We start from the raw sequence: 13,336 nt of genomic DNA on the forward strand, positions 1-13,336 counted from the left end.
TTGGGAAAATTCTTCTTACAATCTGCTGAAATCTACTTCCCATCATTTACACCTTGTTCAGTCATTCTTCAGTTGTGTCTGACTCCTCATGATCCCTTTCGCGGATTTCTTGGCACAGATATTGGAGTGGTTTGCCATTTCCTTCTCCACTCGTTTTACAATTAAGTGACTTGCTCACTAAGATAATCACCCAGATAATGAGTATCTGAGACCAGGTTTGACCTCATGAAGAAGTATTTTCCTGCCTCCAATTCCACCACTCTATTCACTGCACCACCTAGTTGCACAGTTTCCCCTTACAGGTCCTAATTATCATGGATAATGTTGTGTGAATACTCTGAATTGTTAAGTAAGAACATACTGATTGATAATCACCTTACAAGGATATTGACATGTAATCTTTTTGGGATGAGCAGAATAAGTTTAATCCTTCCTGCATATAGTAGTAACTTTTCAGATATCTGAAGAAAGCAACATGGTTTTTTCCCTTGGTATATTCTCCAAATAACATCAAGATGTGTTTTCAACCAATCCTCATGGGATATTCCTTTGATTTCTAAAGCACCTGAACTAATCAACAATCTGCCTAAAATTTAACACCAACAATTAAAAATGCCCCTGTATCTGAGACATAACATAAAGAGGCTTTCCCCTCCACTGCTCTATTCAGTATATGAAGACTTTATTGATAACCACAATTACTGATGCCCTTTTCCCAAAACTGTATTTATGTGATAGCTTTGTATATAGGTGCATTTATTAACTTATAGCTATTATATATATATACATATATATATATATGTATATATATATATATTATATACTGATTTGTATCTGGTCACTAGCCCCAGATGACTCTGGAGGAGAAAGTGATACTGGTGACTTAGCACAGTCCCCCTCACTCAAATCCAATTCATGTGCTTGTCACGGCATCACCTCCCTGATATAGTCTTCTTTGAAAATGAAGAACAAATATTAGTAATAGTAGTAGTAGTAGTAGTAGTAGTAGTAGTAGTAGTATTGTCCCTCATTAGATATGTCCCTGAAAGTAGAGACTGTCTTTTAACTCATTTGTATTCCAATATATATATATAAAATATATAATATATAATTAATATATAATATATAATATGTGGTATATAATATATAATACATAATATGTGATATGTAATATGTGACATGTGATAGGCAATACTTGATATGTAATATATAACATATAACATATAATATAGCTATCATATCTATATACTATACAGCATATGTATATTCTATATACATATCTATATATTATTTTTCTATATTTATGTGTTGTGTATTTGTACATATATATGTGTGTGTATGCATATATATATATGTATATATATATATATGTATATATATATATATATATATATATATATCTTGTCATCTCTCCCATTGGAATATAAGCTCATTGCAAGTAAGGATAAAGCATAGTAGGCATTTGAAAAATACTTTTCCTATTGCTTGATTAATTTATTGATCAGTCAATCAATAATTCAATCAATAGTAATCTATTAACCACTTACTATATGCAAGATACCATGTTAAGCCCTGGGGATACAAAGAACTAAGTAAAGAAATCCATGTTCTCAAAAAAGTTTATAATCTAATAAGGAAAATACCATATACATGTATAAATGTAAAAGTCTACCCTAATTCCATTACCTTAAGGTCAGTTATTCCACATTTTATCCTCCTTCAGATGTCTCTAATACCCTTAAGGGGATTGGAGATGCCCAGACTCTCTGTCTTTTATTCCAGCTTACTACCTTACCACATAAAAGTATGATTGTCTTTTACAAGGGAATATCCACTCCAAAGTCATAGCAAGAATATATAAACGTTCATCCCCACCCCCCACATACACCACTTGTGAGTACATTATTTCCTATACCACTTCCTACTTTGGGGAAGAGATTAGATTCACAGCTTAGTTTCATTTCTATATAATACAGTGCCAAGTTCCAAAATGTAAAGTTCAAAGCCTTCCTTTGGCACAAGTCCTGAGAATTCTGATAAATAAATACAAAGTAAATTCAGCTCAGAGAGAGCCCTGATAACTGGGGAGAGCAATAAAGGCTTCACTTTGCAGTTGGCACCTGAGTTGAACCTTGAAGAAAGCTAAGAATTTTAAATGGAAATGAAGAACAAGTAGAATCCAACCAAAGGAGATGCCTGGCCCCAGGCAAATGTGCAAAGATAGCCAATGTATCTGAATCCAGGAAGTTGTGGTTAGCTTGGAGACATAGAAAAATAGTCTGAAAAGATTCTTCCCTTAGGTAACTGTCACTGGGGATAGTTTCTGCAAATGGTAAATGTTCTACATTAGGAGAAGTTCATTTCTATCGTGAATATAAGAAAAGTTAAGGAAAAATGGAAGAGGAAGAGTTGGTGTTAATGGAGAGGGACTATATCTTCAGCAAATGATATTATAATAACTATTGCATGTAGACTATGTAGATTGTTTTGTGATCCATAAACTATATTTACATGAATATATTTTTGTCCTTCACTATATTATCCATATATTATTCACCATTTTTACAAATATCAATTACTTCAACTCAAACAACAAATTTAGATAATTACTGTCACCTGTTTAATATATTCAAATAATCATTACTTGTAGAATTCATAATCTATATGATTAACAGGAAAATATGGAAAATTATGTACATGAAAATGTATAAACATCAGAAGATAAAATACTGTAGGCTTATTAAATATAACGTATAGTCTTTCCAAATTAAGAGTCCTTGAAAGATATATCTATTCACAATTTATTGTTGTTGTTCTGCTACTCTCAGTCACATCTGACTCTTTATGACCCCCATATCTTTCTTGGCAAAGATACTAAAGTAGTTTGCCATATCTTTTCCAGACTCTTTTCCAGAAGACAAATAGGGCTAAATGACTAGTCCAGGATCACACTAAATGTCTAAGGTTGGGTTTAAACTCAAAAAGATGAATCTTCTTGAGTCCAGGTCTAGCACTCCATCCACTAAGGCATCAGCTTCCCCCTTTTCATAAGAGTTATTGTTATTTAAACAAAAACAGAATGTGATCTGTTAAAGACATAGCAAGCCACCAAGTCTATCCCAATAGATGTTCAGGTTTGTTATCTCATGTACTTTCTTCCCTGCTGATACTGTCCAGGCTAATTTTAGGTATCTCAACAATGGAACTTCTTTTGCCTGCACAAGTTCTCTATTTCAGAAACCATAAACTCTAATAGGATGTTTTTCCCTGTTATTCAAACTAAATGTTCCTCTCTGAGTTTCACCCTATTATATTCTGTACTATGCTAAATATTTCCCCTCCCTCTTTAGTGTTCAACATTTTCCACATACTGTATTAGTAAGTTTTGTCATTTTCTCTTCTCCTTCCCAGACTTGATCATCACTCAGACATGTGCCTACTATATTTAGCACCTTTACTCACTCATCAGAAATTAAGTCCTTCTTTTCTTCTTCTCTGACCTTTTGATTTTTATGTATGTCCCCTACACTAGAGGCAACATTTAAAGTGTCTCACCAAGGTCAAGTAACAAGGATCTTTCCTGTTCCTTCTTTGAGAGGAAGGGGAAAAGAAGGGACTTGAATCTGCCTCTAACCTGATGACATTTAATTATTTTACTCCTGATTCACACTACAAATTTCATTATCTAAATTTGGTTTGTGACCATTTATTAATTCTTCTGTCATAAGTGTTAGACTCAAAAATAGTTTCTAGGTCATGCTTAAGCTTCTGTTCAATTTGGTAATTTCAGCAAAGGTACAGGGTAAATCTTGACCCTAACTGAATGATCTCCCATTCATTCAGTTAAGCAATTGAATGGTTACCTTGAAGCATCCAGAAGAAGCATTGGCTAGAGCAGCAGAACTGGAGGCAGAAAGATCTGAGTTCATATACAGTCTCAAACACTAACAGGACCATGAACAAGTCACTTAAATTGGAGATTATAATATCATCTATCTCCCAAGGTGATTGTGAGATTCAAATGAGACCATATTTATAAAGTATTTGTCTTAGCACCTTGTACATAGTAGGTGCTTAAGAAATGTTGGGGATTTTCCTTACCTGAGGGAAAAAAATCAAAATTACTTCCTCATAAACTATTGATTTTTTTAAATGGAGTGAGAAATGTTTTTAAAAATTCTTTCGGGGCAGCTAGGTGGCATAGTGGATAAAGCACCGGCCTTGGAGTCAGGAGTACCTGGGTTCAAATCCGGTCTCAGACACTTAATAATTACCTAGCTGTATGGCCTTGGGCAAGCCACTTAACCCCATTTGCCTTGCAAAAACCTAAAAAACAAATTCTTTCTCTGTAATAAATTATCATCACAGAGATGGACATATATATGAAGAAGTATATTAGCAAATGCTCTATTATTATGTTGTATAATTATCTTGGCAATCTTACAGTAAACATCTTTACAAGTAAAACTGTTTCAATTTCCAGTGCTCTAAGTTGACTTATACATCATGAAATCACAGACATATTGCCTAAATCATGGCACTAAAGGAATCTCCACTATAGTATTCCTGAAAAGTAGTTAGTCATTCTTTGCTTGCAGAATTCCAAAGAAGATTTTGATCCAACATGTCTATAGGGCCATCAAGGTTAAATTTAATGTTTTGCAACTTCAACTCATTTCTCCTGAGTAGGAGTGGGTAGATAGGGATCAAGCAGTAATTAAACATCAACTACAACCCAGGATTTGTGCTAAACACTTTACAAATATTATCTCATCTGATCATCATAACAGCCCTATGAGGTGTGGTTCCCATTTGACTGTTGAGGAAACTGAGGCTGAGAGAGATTAACTGATTTGCCCAGGGTCACATAGCTTATAAGTGTCTAAGGCTGGATTTAAACTCTGGTAATTGAACTCTTAAGTCCAGTTCTCAATCCACTGAACTACCTGGGTTGCCTACCAATGTATACTCTACCCTTATCTTACTAAGAACTTTAGCCCTCTTCTTAGAGATTAAACAAAGATAATTTCACTGAGTAAGATGAAGGTCATCTGAAACAGGCATAGTGCTACAGCAACAAGCTATAAGATAGATTCAATTGAAGTTGATTGAACTAGGGGAAAATATGGCAGCATTTATTCATTTACTTAGCAAAGGTTACTTACATTGCTCCTTCTGGGCATTGCCACTAGATTAAGAAATGTGTTTGAAATTAATGTGATTGATGCATTACAACTGTAAAATATTTCCAAAGTGTGGGCCTGTGGGAAAGTGTCATACATATCAAACATTCAGCCAATTGCTTTGAAATGAATGTATGGTACCAGCATAAGTGTTCTAGAAAGTGAGGATAACCATCTGAAAGTTATAAATATTCAAACCTTTACTAAAAGCAGATTGTAGATGAGATTTAAATGACATACACTACATCAGAGGAAGGCTGAATTCCAAAGTTCTACAAAAAGAAATTGTATTTACAGATGACGTATCCTAATCAAATGCATTTAGCATCGTCTGGAAGACAGAATAGCATACTGTAACTTAATATTGCAGGCAATATGTATAGCAGAACCTATAATTAATTTTCTAATAACCAAGTCAAAAGTTAAGAAGGAAATAAAGGAGTAAGGAAGTTAAAAGAAAAAATCTAGGACTCTCAACAACAAAAAAAACATTTATCAACATAATTGAAATTACTTGAGAGACCTTTTAAGCTACTGAGACTTCTTTGATTGTGGGCATGCCCCTAGCTGTCACTAAAATGCTCTCATGATCTGTTTGCTATCTCTGACTCTTGTTATTCTTCCATACCCTTTTCACACTCAACTGCAGAAATAGGCCTTAATGGAAAAGTAAATGAATAGCAGAGAAGATCCTGGCAGTCTTTCAATTACAAAGGCAGTTAGTTTGGAAGCAACTGTCAATCTATCTCACTGCATCTTCTAGATGGTCACTCTTTCCTTGTCTCTAAGTGATGCCTTTAGTATTTATAACATCTGTGGAATGAAGTATTTTGAATTGAACAAAGCCAATAGTCTGTCTCTGCTTTTTCCTCTCCAATACCAAACTACTTGGTAACTTTCCATATGCAAATGAGACCTAAGCATCTCAGATGGATTTGATTTTCATGAAAATTGGGGTCAAATGAAAATAATCTCTTGGATATTAGAAATGCCCATACTGCAAAATCACAAAGTTACTTTCCTTCCCCCTCAGGGTGTCAAAAGTGATTAAAAACATGAAAATTTTTAAAAGTCCATTTACCAGATGGTGAAACTGAAGAATAATAATTAAAAGAGTTACATGTTCAGAAGGAGTTCAAGTACACAAAAGGAGAGTAGGAAAAGTTAATTTATTATCTTATTTAACAAAACAACCCTGGTCTTATACTTAGAATTATTTTGAATGTTTATGGCTTTTGAATATTAAAAGAAAACTCCCTTAAATAAATCTATCACACTGAAAATCCTCATAGCAATATACTTTTAAAATTGGAATTTTAAAATATTAAATAGAATTATACCCCAAGCCTTATAATTCAAGTCTTTGGTTTCTGTGTAATTTTAAACATCTTAACATATAATATTTATTGTTTTAACTCAGTATTAGTTTCTTTTTAATCCATTCAACATGAGATATATTAATGTTGACATTTGTCTTTACCATCTCTTAATATGCATTAAAGTTTACATAAACATGCAAAATTTTAATAAAGATAATAAAGTTTACAAAAATTAATACATATTCTATTTCAAGTTATATATGTACATATTAGCACTGCTTCCTCTTACATTTTACTGATGAATTTTTAGAGTCAGTATCCTAGGAACAACTGGGTCTATTTTTATACAATAAAAAATTTTGTTCATTGAATTCAATAAACGTGTTTGCAGATATGTATGTCTGCAGTAGGGGAGATAGATTAAGTTACTCTATCAGCATTTGTTTGCCATTCTTAAGCATTCTCCAAAGACCTTTTTCTTTTCCAATAGCAAAAAAAATTAAATGCCAAGAGGCAGTTTTAAAAAAGCAAAAATAAAACATTATTTGACCCATGTGATGTTATCAATTCCCCCATATTAGCAAGAGATCTAGCACTCTATTTGTCATTTAAAAAGAGACTCATGAGAGATAGTTCTTTAAAGAATTAAAAATTCATAATTACATCTGGATAAAAATTGAAGGTTTTGCTTTCTGGAGGGAGCTGGGTACTTTCTTGTCAGAAGGAAATTGTAAATAAAATGATTCATTTAGAACATCTATAGAATTACATGAAACAACTCTACAATGAGATCATTGAAATACTATGGAAAGATTACATTCCAGTTAAATATTTCAACAAGATTATAATATCCTTTGATATCTGGTGGAAGAAAGAAGATTAGGAGTATATGTGAATATGCCTCCCCACAAGGAGGAATAGTAATCCAGACAACAGTGAGAAAAATATCCCAGCCGGGGCCAGCAGAAATGACCAGCCATACATGACATAGGGTGTAAATTCTGAACAGTCTTTCCTCTTCATGTTCGTGTAGCTTTCCATGTCTGCCACAGCCTGGACCCAGATGACATATAATACCACCACCAGAGAGAAGAGGATACCTAAAAAAAGACACATTAGAGGGGCTTTAATACATTTTGGAAGCATGCTAGCACTATATGCATTTCACTTATATCCAGATACTCATATTCTTTTTTTATTTTATTTAAGGCATGGGGTTAAGTGACTTTCCCAAGGTCATACAGCTAGGCAACTGTTAAGTGTCTGGGTCAGATTTGAGCTCAGGTCCTCCTGACTCCAGGGCTGGTGCTTTATCCACTATACCACCTAGCTGCCCCCTCAGATACTAGTATTCATAAGGAGCAAGTGAGAGGTTTTTACAAAGGTTATACCTGTTAGTCTCAGTTTCTTCATTTGCAAAATGAGCTGGAGAAGAAAATGGCCAGTATCTTGGCTAAGAAAACACCAAGTTAGATCACAGAGAGATGGACACAACTGAAAATGCCTAAACAACATGGGATAAGTACTATATGCAATTGCTAAAGTACAAAGATCTTGACTTATAAGAGCACACATTTTAATGAGAGATGAAATATCCAAATAACTATGTTCATAAAAGATATAGTGTAAATGGAAAATATTATCAGAAGATAAAGACTTAACATAAGAGACCCTGAAAGTCCTCTTACAGAAGGAGATTGATTTGGAACTGGTCTTGAAGGAAGCCAGGAAAGAGGGAGAGAATTACAGGCATAGGATGCAAAGAGTAAAAATCACAGAGTCAGGGGATCATGTACTTGAACAGAAAGGCAGCAGGGTCATTGAAAGAATAGAAGGGAATGAAGTCTGAGAAGATCAGAAAGCCAGGGAAGGGGCCATGTTATAAAGGATTTGAAATGCCAAACAGAGAAGCTTCTAGAGATGATAATAGGGAGATTAAATTTGGGGAAAATTTCATTGGCAGCTGGGTAAAAGATGTACTGAAGTAAGTAAATCAATGAGGTTAGAGCAGCAAGATACATAACTCTAAACTGGAATGGGGACCTGATTCTATTTCGTTGATTTTTGGAATTGGGGCCATTTAAGACAGATGGCTACTAGGGATATTCATATTGTGCCACTAGAGATGAAATTCTTGGACTGGAGCAAGAAGGACCAGAGAGAAAGCATTTTACAAGAATGTTTCCACTAATCAAGAAAGTCAGAGGTTCAAAGATGATCAGATAAATCCAGCAATTTATTCTGGTGACCTTCCAGGCAGTTTCTGGGTAACCAAAGTTTTGGGGGGCAGCATAGCTGAAGGTTTGAATATACCAAGTTGTCACATTCTATCACCAGAAATAACATGCTAGCATTGTCCAGCATTGATGGTGTGCCAAGGTACCTTGCTGATATGAGAGAACAAGAAGCTCGTTTAAAAGCCAAGATATTCCCAAAGCATTCAGACCATCATCAATAGTCCTGCTTCCTATCAGTTCAGGCCATTTGGGTACAATGGTTCTGGAAAAGACAAGTGAGAAGGATGTCTTGCATGTCCTTCTATAATACCTTACTATAATAAACATAATTGAGCAAATCATGCCAAGTTAATTTGAATGGTATGGTAATCTTCAAAATCCAAGGAAAACTATTATTATTTTAAATTTTTATTATTTATACATATTCCATAATGAAGATAAAAGAAAAAAATCAAAACATCAGCATTTCAATATTCTGGTTAAAGTTACTTCTTTCCTCCAAATCCCAATGAACTCTCCCCATGATCTTCCTCACCACTATGTATAGGCTAAATAAAAAAACAGTGTCCTAATTATCTAGTTCCCCTAAAACTAATGTCAGTGTAAAGAGACATTAATAGCCTATAGTTAACTATGGCAGTCCAGGTGTAAAAGGAGTATAATAAGTGGAAAACCCCAGGAGAGCAGTGCAAGTACAATCCAGATACTCTCCCAAGGTCATCTCAAGAAGCTTTCTATCACAGAATAGTTGTCACACAAAAACATTCCCTCCCTTTCTTTGCAAGAGTATATCTGTGTTTCCCTGTCTGGCTCTCTCTTAACCTTCTTTCAAAGGAATTTTCCTTGCTTGACCATTTCTCAGAGGACCAGATATAGAGTTTGATTATTTCCTTTGCCATTTTCCTACCCTCAGAGCTTTATTCAAGAAGGTTAATGAAATGGTTCCTGCTCCTTTGCTCTTCGCTCTTCTTAGGCTGAAGTATAAGCCTGAAATTAAAGTCTTATCTATCCAAACTATCCAAATGTCTTATCATCAGCATCACAAATGAGGAGGCTTCTTATTCAATCAGTTAATCAGTCAACAACCATTTATTAAATATCTATTCTAATGGTGGGGATACAAAGTCAAAAGTGACAAGTCTACTGTCAAGGAGATTACAATCTAATTTTTCTGGGGTTTTTTGGGGGGGAGAGGAGTAGCTAGAAGTCATTGGTTAGTTTTTATCCTACTTGGAGACTATATCTTGGTCCTTTGTGACAACACTGTCAACTTCTCTCTGGTAACTATGGAATTGTTCTCTTGCTATAGCAGAATTATGGGAAGGGTCTCAAACTCATACCTCTCTATTTTGGTCTCTCTTTTATTTAGAAGTGTATTGCCTTGGTTCTTTCAATCAGGCTTTTTCCATTCTGGGTCAGAACAATCCACACTACCATACTCATGATCAGGGCTCCACAGCTAAAGTGCAGAGATCATGGATTGTCCTCTCTCACCAACCCTAAGAAGTCTGCCATTCAGTGCTGACTCCCAGAGACCTACCTGGTCTCAGAATTCTTTGCCACTCAGCTAACTTTCCACTAGTGTGTATTTTCACAGACCTGTCACATTTTCAGGAGTGGGGTGGTCCAGTAGGGATGCTTAGAGCTTCTTGTTTAACCCTCCAGTCTAAAATGACTCTCAGTTGCCAGAAACCTGGTACACATAGAAAATTCTTAATGGATGCTTTTTCATTTACTATGGGCCAGGCCTTAAATGCTGGAAATTCAAAGAAAAGAAAGGAGGAAAATATGAAAAATTATAAAAAATTGGATGTGAGACGATTTCAGAGGAAAGATATTAATAATCAGGAGAACTGAAAAAATGCTTATAAGAGATGGCAAGATTTTAGCTGAGTTCTGAAACAAATGGGAGAGGAGGTAGCCAAGAAGCAAGAGTAAGGAAGAACATTCCAAACATAAGAGATAGAGAGTAGGGAGATGGGGTGATGCTTATGGAACAGCAAGTAGACCAGAGTAACCAAATCACTGAGTATGTGGTAGCTGGATCGTTATAAGGACTGGAAAGGTAGGAAAGGACCAGGTTACAAAGTCATTAAATGCCAGACAATATATTTGATCCTGGAGTAGTAGGGAGTCATTGAAGTTTACTGAAAATGTGTCTTGGGGGTTGAGAGAACATTCTGACAGATACAGATATTATTTGCCTCCCATGAAAAAGTCTTCCTAGTAGAAATCAATTAAAATAACCACAACTTACTTGTACATTTTGCTGAAGCCTCTGAGGCAGGAACATCCCAGGCGAATATACCATCAATAGCAGGAGATGATTTCTGTATTTTCACTTTGAATTCCAAGACATCCCATTCCCATTCCCCCTGACAATTAAATGTGCTCCTCTCCTAATCCTAAACAGATCACTTTTCCTCAAACATTTTTATCCCATCTAGCTTCATTCCACCTTCTATAGACCTCTCTAAATTCTTGTAGAGGAAGGAGAACTATCTACACAATACCTTTATCCTTTTATTAAAATTATCTATTCAAAATACCTTTTTAAAAGTTAATTTTGAAATTCAGTAGCCTATCTTTGGTCTTCATTCTCTTTGAATCCTTCCAGTGACTCACTTATCTTGGCTTTTGAAATACCAAACTCCCCTTATAATTGCTCCTTCTGTGTTTTCTTTACCTGTTGCTCATTTTCTTCTTGGCCACTAAAGTGAGCATTGCCCAAGGTTCACTTCTGGACCCTCTTTTCTCTTAGTCCTTCCCCCTGGGAATACCAGTCACACCTACAGCCTCAGTTTTTACTTTTCCAGGAGCAGTATTTAATCCTGGTTATTGTCAGAGCTCTCATTTCATGTTGAATCAGGGCACAAAGAATGATCATGTTGGACTTTAAGGTCTCTTCCTTTGGACAAGAAAGACTAGTGCATAGAACACCACCCATGCACAGTAAATATTATCTTAGCCACTCCTTGGAAGGCCACCCCTGTAGCAGATATATTAGAGAATACCTGGAGACAGGTGCTAAACTAATCCCCAAGCATTGCCCACTATGGAAATGTTTTCAAGCAGGGTCTTCTGGAGTGGAAGTCTCTAGCTCTCTCCTTTACTCTCTATTCTTTGTAGGATAGCCACTTTCTCTCTCTAAGCTAGAATCACTTGCTTGTGGCCTTTGCCACTGGAGCAATATATCAAAAATCCTCTCCTAGTTGGACTCAAGTCTTAAACCCACCCAGGTCTTATACCTGTTTTCCTTTCTCTCCCCTCCTCCACCAAGCATTCTCACCTAAACCTTTGTTATTCAACCTGTCTTCAAGCCGAAAAAGTTTAATCCTTGTGAGTTTGTAAAATAAAAATCCTGAACTTTCCTAACATCAGGGCTAGTCCTGAGTTTTTCACCAACAAAGAACTCTCATCTTTATGATGGCATCACCAATTTCCCCACCATCAACATCTCTAGTTGTTTTTTAAGACCTCTTTACCTAAATTATAGGATTATGAGAAAATAAATTTACAGATAGAAGAGATCAGAGATCATCTATTTCAGCCCATTTATTTTACAGATTTGGAAACTGAGGTCCAGTTGAATGCCTGAAGACTTCATGGGCAGTAAGCATCAGAGGTAAGATATGTGTGTATACATACACATATACATATACATATACATGTTCAGACACACACATATATACACTTTTTTTTACTATTTTACCTGAAAAAAAAAATCTGATTTCACTGTTACTGTCAGCCATACCAACCATTTATCATCTCCCATACTTAAAACCATTGTGTCATTGTAGATCTTACATATATAATCAGTAGACAAATCTTGCTGATTCTATCAAATCATTATCTCTTGCATCCTTTATTTTGATTGCCATAAATCAAGTAGAAACCCTGATTAGCACTCAATTGAACTCTTGCAATAGCCCTTTAACATATTTCCCCTCTCTCCTTCCTCTTCCATCTAAGGAATTCTCCATATTAATATCAAACAAATCTTTCTCATGCATGGAAGTAGTCATATTATCCCACCCTTCCTGATATCAAAGTGTTACTTGAAACATCAGTACAATCCCTAACTTTCCTAGTACATTTGTACACAGTAAGCACTTGAAAATATTTGTTAACTGAATTGCCTCTTTGAACCATTCACATTTGTTTAATGCTGAATTTTATTTTTATGCTTTCCTTCTGTCTTTTGAGGTATGGAGCCCCCATGGGCTGGTAAATCTGCAAACAAATTTTTGACCCTCCTTTGAACCAGAATAGACATCTGAATTTTTCCTTTTTTTCTATGGAATATTTACAGTACTCTATTGTTAAATTTTGGTTAAGTATCTGGTCATGGGTTCTGTGTCACCTGCTGACTTTCATGTATTGACTATAGATACTGCAAAACTTTCCCAAAATTCCCACTTAATTTCTTATTTTGATCCATGATAGTTGTGATGTAGAAGGGATAACTGGATAATTTCTTGTGTATATCATATCAGCCCACTATATTTTCAAGGTTTATAAGGATAAATATCATTTGATCTCTGGATTTCCACAAATACCCAGAAAAATATAGGTGACTACTAAAAGTAGCAAATAA

General features: G+C 35.2%; 1 protein-coding gene and 1 long non-coding RNA gene across 5 annotated transcripts in view; one reads left to right on the forward strand and one right to left on the reverse strand.

Moving 5' to 3' along the window:
* The window catches only part of LOC141491349 (uncharacterized), an 86,271-nt gene that overhangs the window by 17,439 nt on the left and 55,496 nt on the right, over positions 1 to 13,336 (forward strand). Inside the window, exon 2 of the long non-coding RNA XR_012469570.1 lies at positions 12,306 to 12,364. This is a non-coding gene — a long non-coding RNA (uncharacterized LOC141491349). The remainder of the gene's footprint in view (positions 1 to 12,305; positions 12,365 to 13,336) is intronic.
* The window catches only part of TMEM182 (transmembrane protein 182), a 109,746-nt gene continuing 99,113 nt past the window's right edge, over positions 2,704 to 13,336 (reverse strand). For all 4 annotated transcript variants that reach the window (XM_074192205.1, XM_074192206.1, XM_074192207.1 and 1 more), the window contains one exon: positions 2,704 to 7,602. In XM_074192205.1, coding sequence (XP_074048306.1) covers positions 7,382 to 7,602 — 221 coding nt within the window. In that variant the 3' untranslated portion in view covers positions 2,704 to 7,381. The remainder of the gene's footprint in view (positions 7,603 to 13,336) is intronic.

The sequence above is a fragment of the Macrotis lagotis genome, chromosome 6 (genome assembly GCF_037893015.1).
Source record: "Macrotis lagotis isolate mMagLag1 chromosome 6, bilby.v1.9.chrom.fasta, whole genome shotgun sequence".
In the NCBI taxonomy this organism is placed as follows: domain Eukaryota; kingdom Metazoa; phylum Chordata; class Mammalia; order Peramelemorphia; family Peramelidae; genus Macrotis; species Macrotis lagotis.